Raw genomic sequence first — 20,682 nt, forward strand, 5'->3', positions numbered from 1 at the left:
CTGGGGTTGATGGTGTCTACCTTTGATTTGGTACCATGGGCTTTTGACCACATGCATCCTCTGCAGGGGGCGCTGTTATCACGGTAGACTCCATTGTTGAAGAAATTTCATTGACCGTTGTCACTGCTGGGAGCCTCCAGGTCCAGTCTCATGGTGGCTGTGTTGGCCCAGCTTGGAAAAGGGAGTGGATCTGAGGTACCAAACTGGGTGGAGGTGACCATGGATGTCAGCCTTAAAAGTTGGGGAGCAGTCTGCCAGGAACAGTCTGCGCAAGGTCTTTGGTCACCAGTAGAAGCAGCATGGTCTATCAATTGTTTGGAAACGAGGGTGGTGCGCAGAGCATTGGTGGAGTTTTTCCACTGGTCCAAGGTCAGATGGTCAGAGTGTTTTCGGACAATGCCTCTATGGTGGCATATATCAATCAGCGCGAGGAACGAAGAGTCACTCAGTTGCCCAGGAAGCTCAGGAACTTTTTGTCTGGGTGGAACTACATTTGAAGGGGATAACTGCTTCTCATGTGTTGGGAATGGACAATTTGCAGGTGGACAATCTCAGCCCGCAACAGATGGACCCGGGAAAATGGGAGTTGCTGATAGAAGCTTCAGCCTTATCCACTCGCATTGTGGCAGTCAAAGTCTAGATCTGATGCTGTCCAGGAGCAATGCCAAGGCGGCAAGTTTCTTCAGTCGCAGACGAGAGGTCAGAGCCAAGGGCATAGACGCTCTGGTTCTTCCATAGCCTATGGGGATTCTTTCGTATGTGTTCCCTCTGTGGCCACTAATAAGACACATCGAGAGGCATCCGGATCAGGTGGTACTGGTCGCTCCAGAGTGGCCACATCACCCGTGGTTCAAAGATCTGGTACAGATCGCAGTGGAAGGTCCCCTAAGATTGGCTCACTTGCAGGGACTGTTAAGGCAAGGTCCTATTTTCTCAGATCGAGCGGATCACTTTTGTCTCACAGCTTAGCTTTTGAGAGGAGACGCTTGCAATTGAAGGGTTACTTGGAACCAGTAATTTCCACTTTGCTTCAGGCTAGGAGGCAGGCCACATCTATGGCGTATGCCCAGGTGTAAAGAGTGTTTGACAACTGGTGTGTGGAGAAAGGCCTTGACCCATTGTGGGTAGATATTCCACAGGTTTTGGCCTTCTTGCAACACGGCCTTTCCATGGGTTTAGCTTACAATTCCCTGCGGGTTCAGGTGGAAGCCTTGGGGTGTCTCAGAGGTAAGCTCCAAGAGAAGTCATTGGCTTCACGTCTGTATGTGGTGAGGTTTCTGAAGGGAGTCAAGCAACCAATGGTGCATAGATTGTGTCCGGCATGGAGTTTGAGCTTAGTCTTCTGGGTGCTTTGTGGGCCTCCGTTTGAGCCATTGAGGAAGACATCATTAAAGAACCTCACTCTGAAGGTAGTGTTTCTGGTGGCAATTTGTTCGGCTCAAAGGATTTTGGAGCTGCAGGCTTTGTCCTGTAGGGAACCCTTTCTGGGAATCATGGAGGAGGGGGTGTTGCGCACTGTTCTCTCATTCCTATCTAAGGTGGTTTCCTCTTTTCATCTAAATTAGACGGTATAGCTTCCTGCTTTCCCGAATTGGATGGCCGAGTCAGAGTCCAAGGAGCTCCATTTCTTGGATGTTCGTTGGGTGCTGTTGTGCTATTTAAAGATCACCAACAGTTTTCGGCAATCGGATCATTTGCTTGTGTTTGGAGGTGCAAAAAAGGGGTGCAAGGCCTCAAGGGCATCATAGCTTGTTGGATGAAGGAAGTTCTTGTTTTGGCCTACATTTGTAAAGATAGAAAAATGCCGGAGGGCTTGGTGTGCACTCTACTACAGCTCAGGCCGCCTCATGGGCTGAGTGTCAATTGGTTTTGCCACAGGAGATTTGAAGAGTGGCGACGTGGTCTTCCTTACACACTTTTTCTCGCCATTACCGGTTAGATATTCGAACTCTAGGAGAGCTGACCTTTGGCAAAAGTGTGTTGTGTGGGGGTATTTCACGGACCTGCCCAGTGTAGGATTGCTTTGATACATCTCACTTGTCTGGACTGATCTGGGGTACGAACAGGAAAGGAAAATTGATTCTTACCTGCTAATTTTCATTCCTGAAGTACCACAAATCAGTACAGAGACCCATCCTCGTGTATTTTCCCTCAAGTTCTTTGCGGCAAGTCTGTCTTATGTCACGCTTTCTGGGAAGAACTGTCAGGTTGTACATATACAGATCCTGGTTGTTTTGTTCACCTTTGGTTTGTTTGTGGTTATGCTAAGTTCAGGGAGTTCCAACCTTTTGGGTTTGGTGTTCCCCCAGGCAGTTGTTAGGGTGGTTGCTCTCTAATTTGGCTTAGGTATAGGTCAATACTGAGGGACTGCAAGTGGCACTCTCGGTTATGTAACAGTGCCCAAAGTTTTGTCCTCTGCCTCCATCTGCTGGTAGGGATGCAAAAACCATTTGTCTGGACTGATCTGTGGTACTTCAGGAACAAAAATTAGCAGGTAAGACCCAATATTCCTGTCTTGCCACCGTATTCTGTAGAACTTGTAGGCATTGAACATTTTTATTCGGGAGACCTGTGAACAAACAATTACAATAAAATGTAAATCTGAATTACTGTTTGAAAAAAGGAAACATTCAGTAAAGGGTGTAGCCTCTGCACCTGCCAAAGTTTAAAAAAGACCCACCATAGAGGTAAGAACATGCCATGCTGGGTCAGACCAAGGGTCCATCAAGACCAGCATCCTGTTTCCAACAGTGGCCAATCCAGGCCATAAGAACCTGGCAAGTACCCAAAAACTAAGTCTATTCCATGTTACCGTTGCTAGTAATAGCAGTGGCTATTTTCTAAGTCAACTTAATTAATAGCAGGTAATGGACTTCTCCAAGAACTTATCCAATCCTTTTTTAAACACAGCTACACTAACTGCACTAACCACATCCTCTGGCAACAAATTCCAGAGTTTAATTGTGTGTTCAGTGAAAAAGAACTTTCTCCAATTAGTTTTAAATGTGCCACATGCTAACTTCATGGAGTGCCCCCTAGTCTTTCTATTATCCGAAAGAGTAAATAACCGATTCACATCTACCCGTTCTAGATCTCTCATGATTTTAAACACCTCTATCATATCCCCCCTCAGCCGTCTCTTCTCCAAGCTGAAGAGTCCTAACCTCTTTAGTCTTTCCTCATAGGGGAGCTGTTCCATTCCCCTTATCATTTTGGTTGCCCTTCTCTGTACCTTCTCCATCGCAATTATATTTTTTTTGAGATGTCGGCGACCAGAATTGTACACAGTATTCAAGGTGCAGTCTCACCATGGAGCGATACAGAGGCATTATGACATTTTCTCTTTTATTCACCATTCCCTTTCTAATAATTCCCAACATTCTGTTTGCTTTTTTGACTGCAGCAGCACACTGAACCGACGAGTTGAATGTGGGGAGGAGGAATAGCCTAGTAGTTAGAGCAGTGAACTACAAACCAGGAGACCAGGGTTCAAGTCTTGCTGTTGCTCCTTGTGACCTTGGGCAAGTCACTTTACCCTCCATTGCCTCAGGTACAAACCACAGATTGTAAGCCCTCTGGGGATAGAGAAATACCTACAGTACCTGAATGTAAACCAATGTGATATCTCAATTGAAAGTCGGTATATAAAAAAAATAAATAGATCTCTTTCTTGGGTGGTAGCACCTAATATGGAACCCAACATTGTGTAATTATAGCATGCGTTATTTTTCCCTATATGCATCACCTTGCACTTATCCACATTAAATGTCATCTGCCATTTCGATGCCCAGTTTTCCAATCTCACAAGGTCTTCCTGCAATTTATCACAATCTGCTTGTGATTTAACTACTCTGAACAATTTTGTATCATCTACAAATTTGATTACCTCACTCGTCGTATTTCTTTCCAGATCATTTATAAATATATTGAAAAGTAAGGGTCCCAATACAGATCCCTGAGGCACTCCACTGCCCAGTCCCTTCCACTGAGAAAATTGTCCATTTAATCCTACTCTCTGTTTCCTGTCTTTTAGCCAGTTTGTAATCCAAGAAAGGACATCACCACCTATCCCATGACTTTTTACTTTTCCTAGAAGCCTCTCATAAGGAACTTTGTCAAACGCCTTCTGAAAATCCAAGTATACTACATCTACCGGTTCACCTTTATCCACACATTTATTATCTCCTTCAAAAAAGTGAAGCAGATTTGTGAGGCAAGACTTGCCCTGGGTAAAGCCATGCTGACTTTGTTCCATTAAACCATGTCTTTCTATATGTTCTGTGATTTTGATGGTTAGAACACTTTCCACTATTTTTCCTGGCACTGCTCACTGATGATACATGGCTTGCTGCTAAAATATCAAGTGTATGGGTGTCGCTCCTCTGTACATCTGCTGAAGGGGCATTGTTCCCCTGCGCATTGGGTGTAGGGCCATTGCTCCCCCTGCATTAGTAGACTGGCTTCACTCCCCTGTGCATCAGGTGTACAGGCATCGCTCCCATGTGGATCGGGTGTATGGGCATTGCTCCCCTATTCATTGGTATACTGGCATCACTCCCCTCTGCATCAGGTCTACAGGCATCGCTCCCCCATGTATTGGTTTATGGGTGTTGCTTTCTCTTTGTCACTCCCTGTGTACCAGGGGTAAGGTTGTTGCTCTCCTGTATCTGGGCTCTGGTCAGTATGGGTTGCCATAGTGTTGAGGGAGCGCTAGGGAGCACTCCCAATTCCGGAGAGGTTAGTGTGCCCTTGGACCACGGTGCAACTGCAGAGGAGCGCCCGGCAGGCAAGGTGTGTCCAAGCTCAGGCGGACTGGCTAAAGACCAGGAACTCCGACCTCTGCCGTACCTGATCGCACCAGAAGAGACCCAACAACGCAATGCTGGTCTCTGGGGTAGCCCTCTGGCCACTCGATAGCCATTTTGGACCTGCTGTCTGGAAACGGCAGATGTGACAGGAGGGACAGAGGTCAAGGACAGGCGACGGTACTGGGACGACGAAGACACTTGAAGAAAGACCTGGTCGAGATGAAGGTACTTGGAGACATGGTTGGGCAAAGACACTAGGCAAGAAGGCAAGGCTGAGGCTTCAGGATAAAGAGAGGATCCCGGTGGCTCAAGACAGGTCCAGCCGGAAGAGGCTTCAGTGACCCGGCACAACCAGCACCCTGGCAGGTCCACTGACAGGGTCCGCTGGATGGGCAAAGGTTGGCCCCCGGAACTTAGAACATCCGCACAAGGACAGGCTTAAGGGAACTAGGTAGACGAGGACTCTTGGTGAGTGGATAGACGACAGCAAGGTTAAAACTCAGGATTAAGTGGAATCCAGGCGACACTCATAGCAGGTTCCAGCCGGAGTAGAGGCTTCAGTGACCCGGCGCGGCCGGCGCCCTGGCAGGTCCACTGCAAGCAGGATCCGCTGGTGGGTGGCTAGGGCAGACCCGGAACCAAGGCATTCGAGGACAAGGCTTCCAAAGAGAGGAGTCTGAAGAAGTGGACACCTGGAGGTGGAACATCTGAAGACAAAGACATCAGGGACATCTGAAGGCAGGATCATCTGGAACATCTAGAGACGAGGACATCAGGGACATCTAATGACGAGGGCATCAGGAACATCTGAAGGTGATGGACATCAGGGACATCTGAAGATGAAGACATGGGATCCGACAAGAGACCAGAAATCATAGATGAAGACAGGACAAGGGACCAGGAACCATGGACGAAGATGTCGAGGGAATTCCCATGAAGAATGGAGTGCCTTGAAGAAGCTAAAGATGAAGAGAAGACCAGAAGCAGACTGGCTCCTTGCGAAGGCGCTGGAGAACTGGCAAAGGGCCCTTTTATAGGGCTGAAGAGGAAAACACCCTGATGACATCATCAAATGGGGCTGCGGGACTACTCCCACCACGGGTCCTTTAAGAAAGGAGAAGAGGCGCGGCCGCGCGCATAAGGAAGACAGAACCAGGGACAGCGGCAGCCATGCCGCGAAGAGGACACCGGAGAGGCACCAGGACGCAAGACAGGCTAGAGGCGGCGGCGGCCTCTGCCGGAGGAGGAGAGCAGAACGGCGGCTCCCAGCCGCATGGGCAGCAGGTTGTGTGGCGGCCCCACCGCGCAACAAAGGGCAGCGGCCCGGGCCACAAGGCAACAATGGCGTCGGCTGCAGCCTCTGGAACACGCAGGAGCATGGCGGCGGCAGTCCTGACCGCTGCAGGAGGACGAATGATGTCGGCGGCCTCTGGGCCGCAGAGACAGGACGGCGGCAGCTCTGACCGCTGCGGAACACAGGCGGCAGCCCCAGGCCGCAAGAACATCGTCGGGGCGGCTGGCAGGCAGATGGAGGTAAGAGGCTGCTCACGGCTAGGCCCATGAGCAGCTTCGCAACACATGGTTGGCCTGGTGGGATGAAAGGGGCGGGATCTGTTATGGTTGATCACATTTCAGTATTATGTGCAAAAGAGTAGTCCTTTGAAATTTAGAAGGGAAAGCTTTTCCTATCTGCTGGCTGAGATAAGGCGAGCAGGTCTGCTGCATGTGGGCAGTCCCTAAAGAAGTGAGTGACGGGACATTAAGCTTTTATAGCAAAAGCTTGAATCTCCCATAATTTATATAGAGTGGAGTCTTGAATAATGTGCTTTTTTTCTGTTTTGATTCCGTAAGGTTTGTTTTATATCTTTAATAAAAATACAGTTTAAAAGCAAAAAAGAAAATAATAAGAAAATCCACCCAAAGCTTTACACTTTAACGGGATATTAGCACGAGTCCTTCATTGCTACTCTGTTGATTAAAAAGGCATGTGAAATGTATGTGCTGCTGTATTGTGATCCCTAATTACAGCAAGGCAGTGGAAGAATCAAGCTCCCTTGTTCATGCATATTTTGTATTTATATTCTATTTCATGGTAAAGCTAGGACTGGCTCAGCTTGTCCCCTGGACATAGCAATGTCTGATCATCGTATGTAAAAAATATGATAAAGGCTGCCTGATTTCTCTCCACTACTTTACACATTTATTTGATCTGGGCACTCTCCCTTTGATGTGCTTGTATTTTGCTGTTGTTTTTATAGCAGTCCCCCTGGTCAGCATTATTTAGGGCAGTGGTATCTGGCCCTGGGCAGGGTGCCTGGACCTCCCGGTTTAAACTCAGCACCACCACAAAGGATTTGCTGATTCTTAGAAAGAGGGGTCCTGACATTTCATGCGCTCTCTTTCTGTTTGGGAAGGGAGGATTTGGTTTCTTGGGAGACGCAGGAGAAAATCTCTGCAGAGGATATAAAGAGAGGAAGGGATAGCAGTGGGACAGGATGGGGGTGGGGGGGGGGGGGGTGCACTGCCAGATTGAGATGTAAATGTTAATAAACCAGGCCAAGAGAGAATTTGAGGAGAGGCTTGCCAAAGAGACAAAACCTAATAATAAAAACTTTTTCAAGTACATTTAAAAACAAGAAACCTGGATGTTAGTTGGGCCATTAAATAACTGAGGGTGGGGGTGGGAGGTGTAAAAGGGATGCCACAGCAGAAAAACTAAATGAATTCTTTACTGAGGAGGATGTTGGGAAGATGCCTACACCTGAACCATTCTTTGTAAGTGATGATTCAGAGGAGTTGAATCAAATCAGTGTAAATCTGGAAGTGCAAACTGACAAACTAATAAATAGCAAATCGCCAGGGACCAGTTGGTATTCACTCCAGAGGTCTAAAGGAACTCAAATATGAAATTGTACCATTCAGATCTGCTTATTTACCCAAGGACTGGAGGGTAACAAATGTAATACCAATTTTTGAAAAAGGGCTCCAGGAGGTGACCCAAGTAACTACAGACCTGTGTGCTGGGTAAAATGTTGGTTCCCCGTACGTACCCGGATCAGTCCAGACTGTGGGTTGAGCCTCCTTTCCAGCAGGTGGAGACAGACCAAAACTGAAAGGATATCCTATATGAGGACAGAGCCTATCCTGTAACCCTTCAGTATTCGTCTGTCTCCCAGCAGGTGCAGCAGCTCACCCTTCGTTCTCTGCTTTAGGCTAGTCAGCCTTTCTTTCTTCTTTCCTTACGGATCAAGCAAGTACTTATTTTTATTTTCCTTCGTATTAAAGGAACTTTTTCTTTAGTGATTTTTTTTCTTTTCTTCTGTAGGAGACGGTTCCGTCTCCCGGCTCTTGCCAGTCTCAGGGGGGCTTTGCCCCTTGTGCGCTGCATAGCCTGAGTCCGTCTCGCTTCTAGGGGTGGGGACCGAGTCTCTCCAGGTCTCGTCTCCCCCCCCCCCCCCCCCCCCCCCCCGGCTGCCGAGAGGGTTTAGAACCATACTGCTGCGCTCAGTTGTAAAAAGAAAAATAAATAAATAAAATAGAAGAGGAAATTTCATCTTTCAGTTTTTATTATAAGTTGCAGGTAGTCCCCTACCTCCAGCTTATTTGCAGCAATAGACCAGTATTTTTTCTTTTTCTGGTCTCAGGAGGCCTTGAACCGGCAGCCAGACAGGCAGGAGTCAGCAGGTTTCCCCCCTGCTTCACTCCTGGCCTTCAGGCTGTCAATCAAACTTTTTTCTCTGCAGCCTTTTTTTCTTCAGTGCGGCTCTCTCTTTGCCGCGGCAGGCAGCCTGCCTCTTCTCTGCCAGCCCCCTTCGGGTTTTTTGCGAGGGGACTTCTTCTATGCCTCCCTGCCGGGTGGGGAAGGTCCCTCCTCGGCAGGGAAGGCAAATTTAGCACGGGGATCGAGTCCCCAGAGCTTGGCCAGGCCGTTCCCAGGTCGGGAAAGCCTGGGAACGGCGGCCATTTTGGATTTTTTATCGGCTCCGTTTTCGGTGCTCCCTGGGGCTGGGGGGCCGATTTATTTGCAGCTACCCCCCCCGATTTGAGCCCCCTGGCCCCTCAGGAAGGGTTTTTTTGTCACCCCCTCGCCTTCCCCTCCCCCACCCGGGATTTTTTGGGCTTGTTTATTTGCATGTTCCCTCCTCCTGCATAAATCCCCTTTAGTGAGCATGCAGGAGGAGGTGGAAGGTCCCCCCTTGCCCCCCCCCCGGGACAAAACAATATTACAAACAAAAAATAAATAAATACATTAAATAAATAATAATAAAATAACATTTCCCCGCTCCGTGCCGTTGACAGTTTGACCGGCTACAGAGCCCCCGGGGTCCCTTGGGGTGTGGGTGGTCCCAGAGGTGCCCCCCCTGACGCCCCCCCGGCGGATCCGGTACTCCCGGATCCTATCGCCAATCCGGTTGCATTAGCTACCCTTCCACTCCTGGTACCGCCTCTTTGCCCACAGATATGGCCCCGGTACTGGCGGGAGTCAGGTTTCGGCAAGCGCCTTCCCCTTTCCTCTCACAGTTGCGCCTGAGGCACTGGCAGGCTCCCCAGATGAGCCGTGCCATGAACAAGCTCCCCCTCCCAGTGGTATGCTTCGTTTTGAAAAAAAAACAAAAAAAAAAACAAACCAATAATCCCTCTGTGGACTACTTATGCGGTCACATTTCAAGAGGGTTTTCCTGGCTTTCAAGCGGCCCCGGTACGCCTGCTCGAGGCTCATGTAAAGCGCACTTTGATGTCCTAGCGCTAGGGGTGTGTAACACTATTTGCTGCAGTTTCCTGCTGCGGGCAGGTCTCAGGAGGGGTCAAGGTCAACTTTGCTCTGCGCCCGGGACCCCCCGTGGCCAGAGGCTGCGCATGCAACCCTTCTCCGCCTCCAGCCAAAGGCGATAGCCTCGGCGATGTCCGCCACACGGCTCCTCTAGCTGCACCACTGGTCGGCCGATCCGGCCTCTACAGCCCGGTGGGGTACGTTGCCGTTCAAAGGTAAGCTGTTCCTTGTCCAGGACCTTGAGCAACTAGGGATTCCTTAGGGGAAAGTAAGGACCATTAGCTTCTGGAGGCCCGTCTGAACCCATCCCGGTCCTTCATACCCTCTCGTCCACACTTTTCGGAGCCAGAGTCGGTATACCCCACGCGGGCACGGTGACTCCTCAGGGGGTTTGTTCCTTCTTGATCACAGTTTTTGTCGCAGCCTTCTCGTGGGCGTCATCCCTTTTGTGAGGGTTAGCCCACGCGATCAATCCTTACGCCTGCACACACTCTGGAGTTTCCATGCCTCATTCCTCGGTTCCCTTCTTGGAGCGGTCGCCTTTCCCTGTTTTCCGCGGACTGGGTCCAGATCCTGTTGGACCAGTGGGTCCTCGACGTTCTCAGAGACGGGTACGTCTTCACTTTCCTCGAGATTGTCGGGATCTTTTTCTGTTTTTCCTGTGCGGTCGGTCCCTGCTGCACATGGTGGAGCAAACTCCCACCAAGCTCCTGTGTCTGGGCGCGAAGGCCCCGGTTCCAGACAGCGTACTTGCCGCAGGCCAGTATCCTATTTTCTTCGTTCGATCTTAGACCTCACAAGAGTCAACCGGGCTCTCAAGATCCCACTCCTCTGCATGGACACCCTGTGAGCGGTCCTCGTGCCGTCTTGCCCTCGTCCCACTCGTTTTTCACAGTGGCATATTCCATTTTCCGATTCCTCGTGGCTGCCATAGTCTCTTTGCGTTCGTGTTCTCCGCCGGGACTTCTAGTTCCGGGCGCTTCCCTTTGGTCTCGCAACGGCACCTTGCATCTTCACCAATGTCTGGGTGTTGGTGACAGCAGCTCTCCGCCGGGAAGGACTCCTTGTCTACTCTTATCTAGACGTCTGGCGCGTCAGGGCCAAGGTGGAGGTTCTTTGCCGGTGGGTGGTGTATCACGTGCTAGCTCTTCTTGCATCTCTCGGGTGGATACTGAATTTCTCTAAGAGCAGTCTTCAGTCCTTCCCGGAGTTAAGAGTACCTGGGAGCCGACTTCGACAAGGTCTTCTTGCCTCGCGCGCGGGCCCTCAAGTTGTTCGGCCAGTTTCAGAGTCTGCCCTTGCTGCCTTCTTTGACGGCTTGTGACTGCCTGCAGATCTCGGGCTCCTTGACTCCAACCATCTACCTAGTCCCTTGGGCCTTTGCTCATATGCGACCGTTCAGACAACTTTGCTGTCCTGTTGGCAGCCACTGGCGGAACAGTTTCACACAGTTCTCCCGTTTTTGGGCTCTATCGTCGCCGACTTACAGGGATAGCTCCCCCCTTCCTCATTTGCTACCGGGAATACCTCTCCAAGTCCCCCAGTGGACGATAGTAACCACAGACGCCAGTCTTTCGGGCTGGGGTGTGGTCTGCCTCTCCCAGTATGCCCAGGGGATCTGGCCAGCGACTCCGTCTCACTGGCACATTAAGCGGTTGGAGGCTCGGGCGATGTTCCTCGCTCTTCTGGAGTTTTTTCCCCTCATCCGCGGCAAGGCGCTATGGGTCATGTCTGACAACTCCACTTCCGTGGCTTGCATCAATCGCCCAGGTGGCGCTCGCAATCCGCGGGTGGCCCTGGACACCAGCCTTCTCTTCCACGGGCAAGGGGAATGTTCAGGCTGATTTCTCAGTAGTCAGTCGCTCGATCCAGGGGAGTGGGAACTCTCTGACACAACCATGGATTTTCTCATCGACAGGTGGTCCCCTCCCACCTGGGCCTCATGGCGACTCTTCGCAATACCATGGCAAATTGGTTCTTCCGCTGGAGGGACCACGACTCGGCGGGCGTAGATGCTTTGGCTCTCCCTTGGCCAGCGTACATCTTTTTCTACGTTCCCCCCCCCCCCCCCCCCCGTGGTCTCTTGTCGGGAAAGTTCTCAGACGAATAGTACTCCACCGGGGTCCCGTGGTTCTGATAGCACCAGAGGGGCCGCGCAGGCCTTGATTCACGGATTTTCTCAACCTAGCGACAGACGGACTTCTGCGGCTACGCCATCTTCCTCGGCTTCCTAGTCGGGACCTGTATTTTTCGACCAGGCCAATCGCACTTGTCTAGCGCCCTGACTTTTTGAACGGCGACGTCTCCGGTGCGAGGGCTATCAGGAGGAGGTCTTCTTCGCCTTGCTGCGGGCCCGGAAACAGTTGACTTCCCTGGCGTACGTGCATATCTGGAACGTGTTTGAGTCTGTTTGTGCGGAGTCGGGTTTCTCGGCGTACTCCGCCCCGATCTCATTAGTCCTTTCTTTCCAAGACAGTCTCTCCGAGGGGTTTTTCCTTTCGTTCTCGGCGCGTACAGGTCTATCCTCTCGGCTCTCTCCTGGGTCAGGTGGAAGGTCATCACTGAGCGGTCACCGGTCTGCGATTTGCTGTTTCAGGGGCGTCAAGCATCTACGTCCACCTTCTCGCCCACTTGCCCGTCGTAGAGTTTTAATCTGTTTTTTTGGGCCCTCTGTGCGCCTCTCTTCGACCCTCTCCGTCGTGTCACCTTGCAGGCCCTTACGCTTAAGACTGTCTTCTGGTCTCTATCTCCTCTGCTCGTCGGAGTTCGGAGATCCAAGCGCTGTCCTGTCGGGTACCTTTTTGCGATCTTCCGACTCCGGGGTATCCCTCGTACGGGCACTTCCTTCTTGGTGAAGGTTCTGCTAACTTCCCTGTCCCCCAGTCGGCAGAACTCCCCGCATTTCCCCTGCGTCTGGTGACGGTCTCCGTTACCTTGATGCCATACGAGTTCTACTTCGCTACTTCCTGGTTACCAATGGCCTTTGTGTATCGGTACATCCTTTGTCCCCTGGAGTGGGTCCAATCGGGGTAAGCCGGCTTCTGAGTCCACTATAGTGCGCTGGTTGCAGGAAGCGATCTCCTCGGCTTATCTTTGTCATGGTCGGGCGGTTCCCCGAGGGTCTGCCGACTCATTCACTGCGTTCTCGAGCTACTTCCTGGGCGAACATTCACTTGATCTCTCCGTAGGAGATTTGCAGTCTCGACACTTGGGCGTCCTTACCTATTTTTGATCGACACTATCGCCTGGATGTGCAAGCTCCGCTTTGGTTCTTTTGGGCTACAAGTGCTTCGAGCGGGACTGTCTTAGTCCCACCCGGTTTCGGGAAGCTTTGGTACATCCCACAGTCTGGACTGATCCGGGTACGTACAGGGAAAGGAAAATTAGTTCTTACCTGTTAATTTTCGTTCCTGTAGTACCACGGATCAGTCCAGACTCCCTTCCCTGTCTGTTGCCTTTTCCTGTCCTCTCAAAGCTTGTTTCTCTTACAGATTCATCGATTTCCACGCATCTTTTTTTGTGCATAAATACTGAGCAAATACACCGGAAGCCTTGGTTGCATAAGCGCCAAGTATATGCAAGAGCGGTTAGTCATACCATATATCTTAAATTGTTCTACTTCTGCTCCATTGAGCTTTCTGGTTACTTGCTTGATCCTATTCTGGTTTTGTTGTTTTCTGCTTTGACAATAGTTATACTGAAGGGTTACAGGATAGGCTCTGTCCTCATATAGGATATCCTTTCAGTTTTGGTCTGTCTCCACCTGCTGGAAAGGAGGCTCAACCCACAATCTGGACTGATCCGTGGTACTACAGGAACGAAAATTAACAGGTAAGAACTAATTTTCCTAAGCTGCTATTAAGAACAATTACTAAACATATAGATAAGCATAACTTGATAGGGAAGAGCCAGCTTTGATTTGGCAGAGTGAGGTCATGCTTTATTAAACTATTAGAATTCTTTGAAGGTGTGCCAATCGACATAGTGTATTTGGATTTTCATAAGACTTTTGATAAAGTTCCTCAAGAAAGACTCCTCAGAAAACTAAAATGTAATGGGGTAGGAAGCACTGTCTTATTGTGGATTCATAACTGGTTAAAAGACAGGAAGCAAAGTGGTCAGTTTTCCAAATGGAGAAAGGTGCATAGTGGTGTGCCCTAGGAGTCCATACTGAGGCCTGTGTTGTTTGATCTAGAAAAGGGGGCAATGAGTGAGGTGGTCAAATTGGCAGATGACATAAAAATATTTAAAATAGTTAAAACACAGGCAGACTGTGAGGAACTGCAAAAGGAACTTGTGAGACTGGAGATGAAATTTAATGTGGACACCTGTAAAGTGATGCACATAGGGAAAGTAATCCAAACTACAGGTACACAATGCTGGATTCCATATTCCAGGTAACCACCCAAGAAAAGGATGTTGGAGTTATTGATCCATGCTGTGCAGTTCTGGTCACCCCATCTCAAGAAAGGTATAGCAGAATTAGAAACGTTGCAGAGGATGGCAATAAAAATGATAAAGGGGATGGAGTAGCTCCCCTATGAAGAAAGGCTAACTTGGTCAGGGATCTTCAGCTTGGAGAAAAGACACATGAGCGAATATATGATAGAGGTTTATAAAATCATGAGTAAGGTTACAACAGTTATTTACCCTTTCAACAAGTGGATCTATTCTTTGGGATCTGCCAAGTACTTGTGACAGAATTGGCCATTGTCTGAGATTGGCTGCTGTGCTTTGGTCTGACCCAGCATGGCCCTTCTTATGTTCTTATGGGATGGACTCTCCTTTGCGCTCAGTCGGGTGAGCAAACATCAATAACAATAGGGAGTGGGTTATAATGTCTCTTTTACTACTCCTCCCCCCCTTAGATCCCAGCCACGATGACAGCGGAAGAGCTGACTTACGAAATCCTGGAACGGAGGAAGATAGTCACAAGAGAGAAGGATTACTGGAGCTGCTTTGAAGTCAATGAGAAGGAGGAGACAGGTGAGGGGGATCAGCAGAGTTCCCAGCCTGGTTCTACCAAGGGGAGGGGGACCATAAGCTGACATTTCAGGCATACCCTCACAACTCTCACCCTTTCCTCAGTCAGAAAGCTGAAGTGTCATGATGTGTAGTGGACTAGTTTCCCAGGTTCATGAATACGATGGTGCCCACATCTGTTGAGGCCAAAGAGATGGAAAATAGAGTGATTACCTTAAATGAAGGAGCTACCTTTGGGAGGAGTCTGAGCTGGTGCATTTTTTTCCTACAAATGATTGGCCACCAATTAGTATTAAACACATAAACAATACTGGTTGGAAAAGAATGGCAGTGTCAGTAAAGCTAGTTCCCTGTACGTAACCAGATCAGTCCAGACACCTGGTTTTGCCTCCGCACCAGCAGATGGAGACAGAGCAAGATTTGATGGGCTCAACCACATATAGCAGGGTGCCACCCACAGCCTTTCAGTCTTACTCTGTCTCCAGCAGATGGTGCAGGTGCAGAAGCCACAGCCTCTGGGAACCCTAAGGGAGAAAATTTTTGTCAGTGTAGTTAGTCAGGATCTTATTCTGTGTGTTTGTTACTTTCTTCGGGGTCTTTTTAAATTACAGTACCAAAAAAAAAAAAATACAGAAGACAGTCCCTCGTCGTGGGAGCCTCCCAGGGGGGTGGAAGGTTCCAAGGGGATCATCCCCCCCCCTGGTCAAGGCCGCTGCTAAAGGCCGGCCTTTTTCTGGTTAGCAGTGAGGCAGTGACACTGGGGAGCCCGGTTCACTCACCCCTACTGGAGCAGGAGTCCAGTGCCAGGGACAGCGATGGTAAAGTGTTTTTACTTTATGGGTCCGTGCGCGCTGACTCTCCGCTACCTCGTTCGCGGATTTTCTTCTCGGGCTGTACCTTTTAGTTCAGTTTTCTGGTGTCGGCCGGCGGAGGGGGAAGATGCCCCGGGGGTCTTCATGCCGCGCGATGGTATTTGTTCAAACTGCGTGCCGGGCGGTGAGGGGCCATCCGATCCCGATCGGGGGGCCGGGCTCGGATGCCGCGTTCGCCGGCACGCGCTGGGCCAAGTGCTACAGGCAGTGCAGGGCCGTTCCCGCTCAGCGCGGGAATGGCGGCCAGTTTAGATTCTTTTAGGGAGGCCACGCGGTCGGCTATGGGGGGTGGTCCGATGCCTCCCGCGCTTTCTCCACAGCAGCGGCAGTCCGGGGGTGGGGCGCTTCGGGGGGAGCTACCTCTCCCTTGCAGGAGGATAGCCTGGGGGAGGCATCCTCTTTATTGGAATCATCTTTTTCGTCAGACTTTGTGCTACTGCTGCACAAAGTCCTTAAACACAAAGTCCTTAAAGGCAGGAAGGCAGGGAAGAAGTTGGCTCCTGGGGGACTGGGGCTGCAGCCAAAGTCCCGGAAGTGGAGGAAAAGGGATAGGTCCCGGAGGGACGCGGACCCGCCCAAAGATAAACAACCGTTGCGGTCTGCCCCTCAGGAGACGGACACGGAGTCCACGTCTCAGGATGAGACAGTTCCGCTGGTAAGGCACCTGGGGGGGGGGGGGGCCGATGAGGCGGATGGGGAGGTGCCGGCTCAGCCTAGTAACGTCAAAGGAACCCCAGCGGTGGAAGATGATGACCTGAAGGTAGTACGGCTTTTTAAGAAGGATGAGCTGGCACCGCTCATCCCGGCCATTCTTCAGGAGCTCGGCTTAGATGCTGCGCCGGTAGAGTCCCGGCCGGGAGCCAAAATCGATCTGGTTTTGTTGTGCCTCAGAGGTCCGATGGTGGCTTTCCCATTCCACTTTTCGGCGACGGACCTCCTATTCCGGGAATGGAACACTCCGGATTTGGGCCTGAAGGTTAGTAAGGCCATGGACAAGCTATATCCTCTCCCAGAGGACGCTTTGGAGCTTCTCCGACTACCTAGAGTGGACGCAGCGGTGTCGGCCGTGACTAAGAGGTCAACGATTCCAATCATGGGGGCTACAGCCCTTAAGGACGTACAAGATAGGAAACTGGAGCTTCAGCTTAAGAAGGTCTTTGAGGTCTCTGCTCTGGGCGTTCGCGCAGCGATATGTAGTAATTTTGCCTTACGGGCAGTCCTGCGCTGGGCTCAGCAACTCCAGGCAAATGCCGATCTCTCAGAAGAAGAAGCTGCTCAAGCGAATCGTTTGGAGGTGGTGATCGCTTGCAGCACGGATGCGCTGTATGACCTTTTGCGCACGTCGGCCAGATCCATGGTCTCGGTGGTTTCCGCGCGCCGTCTCCTTTGGTTTCGGAATTGGGCGGCGGATGGTTCTTCCAAGGCCCACCTTGGCTCCCTTCCGTTCAAGGGAAAGTTGTTGTTTGGCAAGCAGTTGGATGATCTGATGCAATCCCTCGGAGAAAACAAGGCTTATAAACTGCCTGAGGACAGGCCTCAGCCTCGGAGTTCCTTTTCCAATAGGACCCGGTTCCGGGGGAACAGGAAGTCTCGTCCAGCGATGTCTTCAGGGTCGTCTTACCGTACAAGCTCGTCCCGGCAGCCATCTTGGCCTCAGTTCTTTTGTGGCAGAAGATTTGGGAAACAAAGTGGCCCTCCATCGGGAATGGGGGCTAAGACTTCCCAAAGAAAATCGTCCGGTCCATTCCTCTCTGCAGGTTCCTCACCTGGTGCCAAACGTGGGAGCCACACTGGCGCTATTTGTCGAGGAATGGACCAAAATAACGTCGAACCAATGGGTCCTCACCGTGATGTCAAGGTTACGCTTTAGATTTTTTCTGCAGATTCCTGCAGACAAGTTCCTCGTCTCACCTTGCGAGTACCGGGAGAAGCGAGTGGCTGTGCAGGGAACCCTACAGCGCCTGCAGGACTTGGGAGCGATAATCCCCGTGCCTCCCGAGCAACAACGCAAAGGCCGATACTCCATTTACTTCATGGTCCCCAAAAAGGAGGGGACATTCAGGCCAATATTAGACTTGAAGAGGGTCAACAGGTGTCTTTGGATACCGCGCTTCAAAATGGAGACGATTCGGTCGGTTGTCATAAGAACATAAGAAAATGCCATACTGGGTCAGACCAAGGGTCCATCAAGCCCAGCATCCTGTTTCCAACAGTGGCCAATCCAGGCCATAAGAACCTGGCAAGTACCCAAAAACTAAGTCTATTCCATGTAACCATTGCTAATGGCAGTGGCTATTCTCTAAGTGAACTTAGACTGTCGTCTCAGTTCGGCCAGGCAAATTCCTGGCCTCTCTGGATCTCACGGAAGCATATCTCCATATAGGCATTCAACCGTTTTACCAAAGGTTTCTCAGGTTCTGCATTCTGGCAGGCACTATCAATTCCGAGCTCTCCCTTTCGGCCTCGCTACCGTTCCTCGCACGTTCACCAAGGTGATGGTGGTGGTGGTGGCACAGCTCCAGAGAGAGGGTTTCCTTGTGCATCCCTACTTGGACGATTGGCTGATTTGGGCGAAGTCCTACTGCAGTGTCAGACGGCGGTCACCAGGGTCCTTCAACTCTTGCGCTCTCTCGGATGGGTGGTCAACCTTGCCAGGAGTCGTTTGACTCCTACTCAGTCCCTGGAGTTTCTGGGAGCGCTGTTCGACACGAGGCAGGGCAAGGTATTTCTCACCAAGGAACGAGTGGTCAAGCTACAGAGTCAGGTGAGGCACCTATTGTCCCTACAGATGCCTCAGGTACAAGATTACCTGAAGGTCTTGGGTTCCATGGCGTCCACGCTAGCTTTGGTTCCCTGGGCCTTCGCTTATCTGCGTCCTTTGCAATCAGCATTGCTGTACCGCTGGAAGCCGGTGTCAGAACAATTCCATCTACCGCTTCCGCTCACGGACCAGGCGAGAGCCAGTCTCCACTGGTGGCTGGTATTGGATCATCTGACCTGTGGAGTGTCCCTGGTCATGCCCGACTGGACGGTAGTCACCACGGACACCAGTCTCTCCGGATGGGGAGCGGTCTGTCTTGGATGATCAGTGCAGGGACAGTGGTCAAGGGCACAATCTCAGTGGTCCATCAATCGCTTGGAGACCAGGGTGGTGGCTCTGGCTCTGCAATCCTTCTTCCCGCTTCTTCGGGGGAAGGTGGTCAGAGTATTGTCGGACAATGCAATTACAGTGATATACATCAATCGCCAGGGTGGGACAAGGAGTCAGCTAGTGGCGATGGAGGCGCGACATTTGAGCTGGGTGGAGCAGAATCTCAGCAACATTGCGGCGTCTCACATTGCCAGGGTAGACAACATTCAGGCAGACTTTCTCAGTCGGCACCATCTAGATCCTGGAGAATGGGAGCTAGCGGAGGAAGCGTTTCAACTCATCTGCGAAAGGTGGGGCACACCGCACATGGACCTGATGGTCACCTTCCAGAACACAATGGCTCCACAATTCTACAGCCGGCGCAGAGAGAGAGGGGCCGAAGGGGTCGATGCTCTAGTGCTTCCCTGGCCCACAAACGTGTTACTGTACATGTTCCCTCCCTGGCCCCTGATAGGCAAGGTGCTTCGGTGCATAGAACTTCATCCGACGGACGTGATTCTGGTGGCGCCGGAGTGGCCGCGGCGTCCGTGGTTCGCGGACCTCCTCCACTTGAGGGTCGAGCCGCCCCTTCGCTTTCGGGAGTCCATGGCTCTTCTCCATCAAGGCCCCGTCTGTTTGGAGGAAGCAGATCACTTCTGTCTCGAGGCCTGGCTTTTGAAAGGCAACGCTTGAAGAATAAAGGGTATTCTGATGCGGTGGTAGCCACGTTGTTGAGGTCTAAGAAACAGTCTACGTCCTTAGCCTACGTTCGGGTCTGGACGGTGTTTGAAGACTGGTGTAGGGATCGCGGAGTTGATCCCATGAGAGCTTTGGTATCTGATGTCCTAGCTTTTCTCCAGGCAGGTCTCTCTAAAGGTCTCTCTTGTAGTACCCTTCGGGTCCAGGTGGCGGCTCTTGGTTGTCTCCGAGGTAAGGTGCACGGGGTGTCTTTAGCTTTACACCCAGATGTAGCGCGTTTTCTTCGGGGGGCTAAGCATTTATGTCCTCGGTTGCACCATCCTTGCCCATCCTGGAACCTTAATTGGGTGCTTTCGGCCTTATGTTCGCCGCCTTTTGAGCCTATCAAGCGGGCGACGCTGAAGGATCTTACGCTAAAAGTGGTGTTCCTAGTCGCGATTACTTCGGCTAGGCGAGTATCGGAATTGCAGGTTCTGTCGTGCAGGGAGCCATTTTTGCGAATCTCGGATTCAGGGCGGATCCTATGGTGAGAGATTTACGGAAGCTGGATGTTCGCAGGGTCCTGCTCCGATATCTTGAGGTTAAGAATTCCTTCTGTGTCTCTGACCATCTCTTTGTCTTGTGTAATGGTCCAAAGAGGGGAGGTGCGGCTTCGAAAACCACGATCGTTTGCTGGCTCAAGGAGGCCATTGGATCTGCATACTTGCTGCGGGGGAAACCTGTTCCCATGGGCCTTCGGGCTCATTCTACGCGGTCTCAGGCCGCTTCTTGGGCGGAATCTTCTCAGGTGTCGCCTCAGGAAATTTGCAGGGCAGCTACTTGGAAGTCGTTGCATACTTTTGCAAGACATTACCGCTTGGATGTCCAAGCCTCGTCTTCGGGTGTTTTTGGTGAGGGAGTGCTCCGAGCGGGACTCTCTGGTTCCCACCCTCGGTAAGTTGGCTCTGGTACATCCCAGGTGTCTGGACTGATCCGGGTACGTACAGAGAAAGGAAAATTAGTTTCTTACCTGATAATTTTCGTTCTTGTAGTACCACGGATCAGTCCAGGGACCCGCCCGTGTCTGTGTGTACTCTGAAGTAACGGAGAGTCCGCTCGTGGATTCATTTTCCTTGATATTCGTTATATTATCGTTCACTCCTTTGGTTCTGTGAGTTCTGTTCCAGTTGGAGGTTTGGACTGGGCCTTGTTTAGGCGAAACATAGTTAGATAGTTTGGTTGGTTGTTCCATTCTGCTTTGACATTACGTAAGACTGAGAGGCTGTGGGTGGCACCCTGCTATATGTGGCCGAGCCCGTCAAATCTTGCTCTGTCTTCATCTGCTGGTGCAGAGGCAAAACCAGGTGTCTGGACTGATCCGTGGTACCACAGGAACGAAAATTATCAGGTAAGAAACTAATTTTTCTTTCCTACAAAGGC

The 20,682-nt window shown here is 51.0% G+C and overlaps 1 protein-coding gene across 10 annotated transcripts in view; it reads left to right on the forward strand.

Moving 5' to 3' along the window:
• Nucleotides 1-20,682, forward strand: part of ARAP1 (ArfGAP with RhoGAP domain, ankyrin repeat and PH domain 1) — a 437,360-nt gene that overhangs the window by 344,659 nt on the left and 72,019 nt on the right. For all 10 annotated transcript variants that reach the window (XM_029602046.1, XM_029602051.1, XM_029602048.1 and 7 more), the window contains one exon: nt 14,448-14,565. In XM_029602046.1, coding sequence (XP_029457906.1) covers nt 14,448-14,565 — 118 coding nt within the window. The remainder of the gene's footprint in view (nt 1-14,447; nt 14,566-20,682) is intronic.

This window comes from Rhinatrema bivittatum, chromosome 5 (genome assembly GCF_901001135.1).
Source record: "Rhinatrema bivittatum chromosome 5, aRhiBiv1.1, whole genome shotgun sequence".
Taxonomy (NCBI): domain Eukaryota; kingdom Metazoa; phylum Chordata; class Amphibia; order Gymnophiona; family Rhinatrematidae; genus Rhinatrema; species Rhinatrema bivittatum.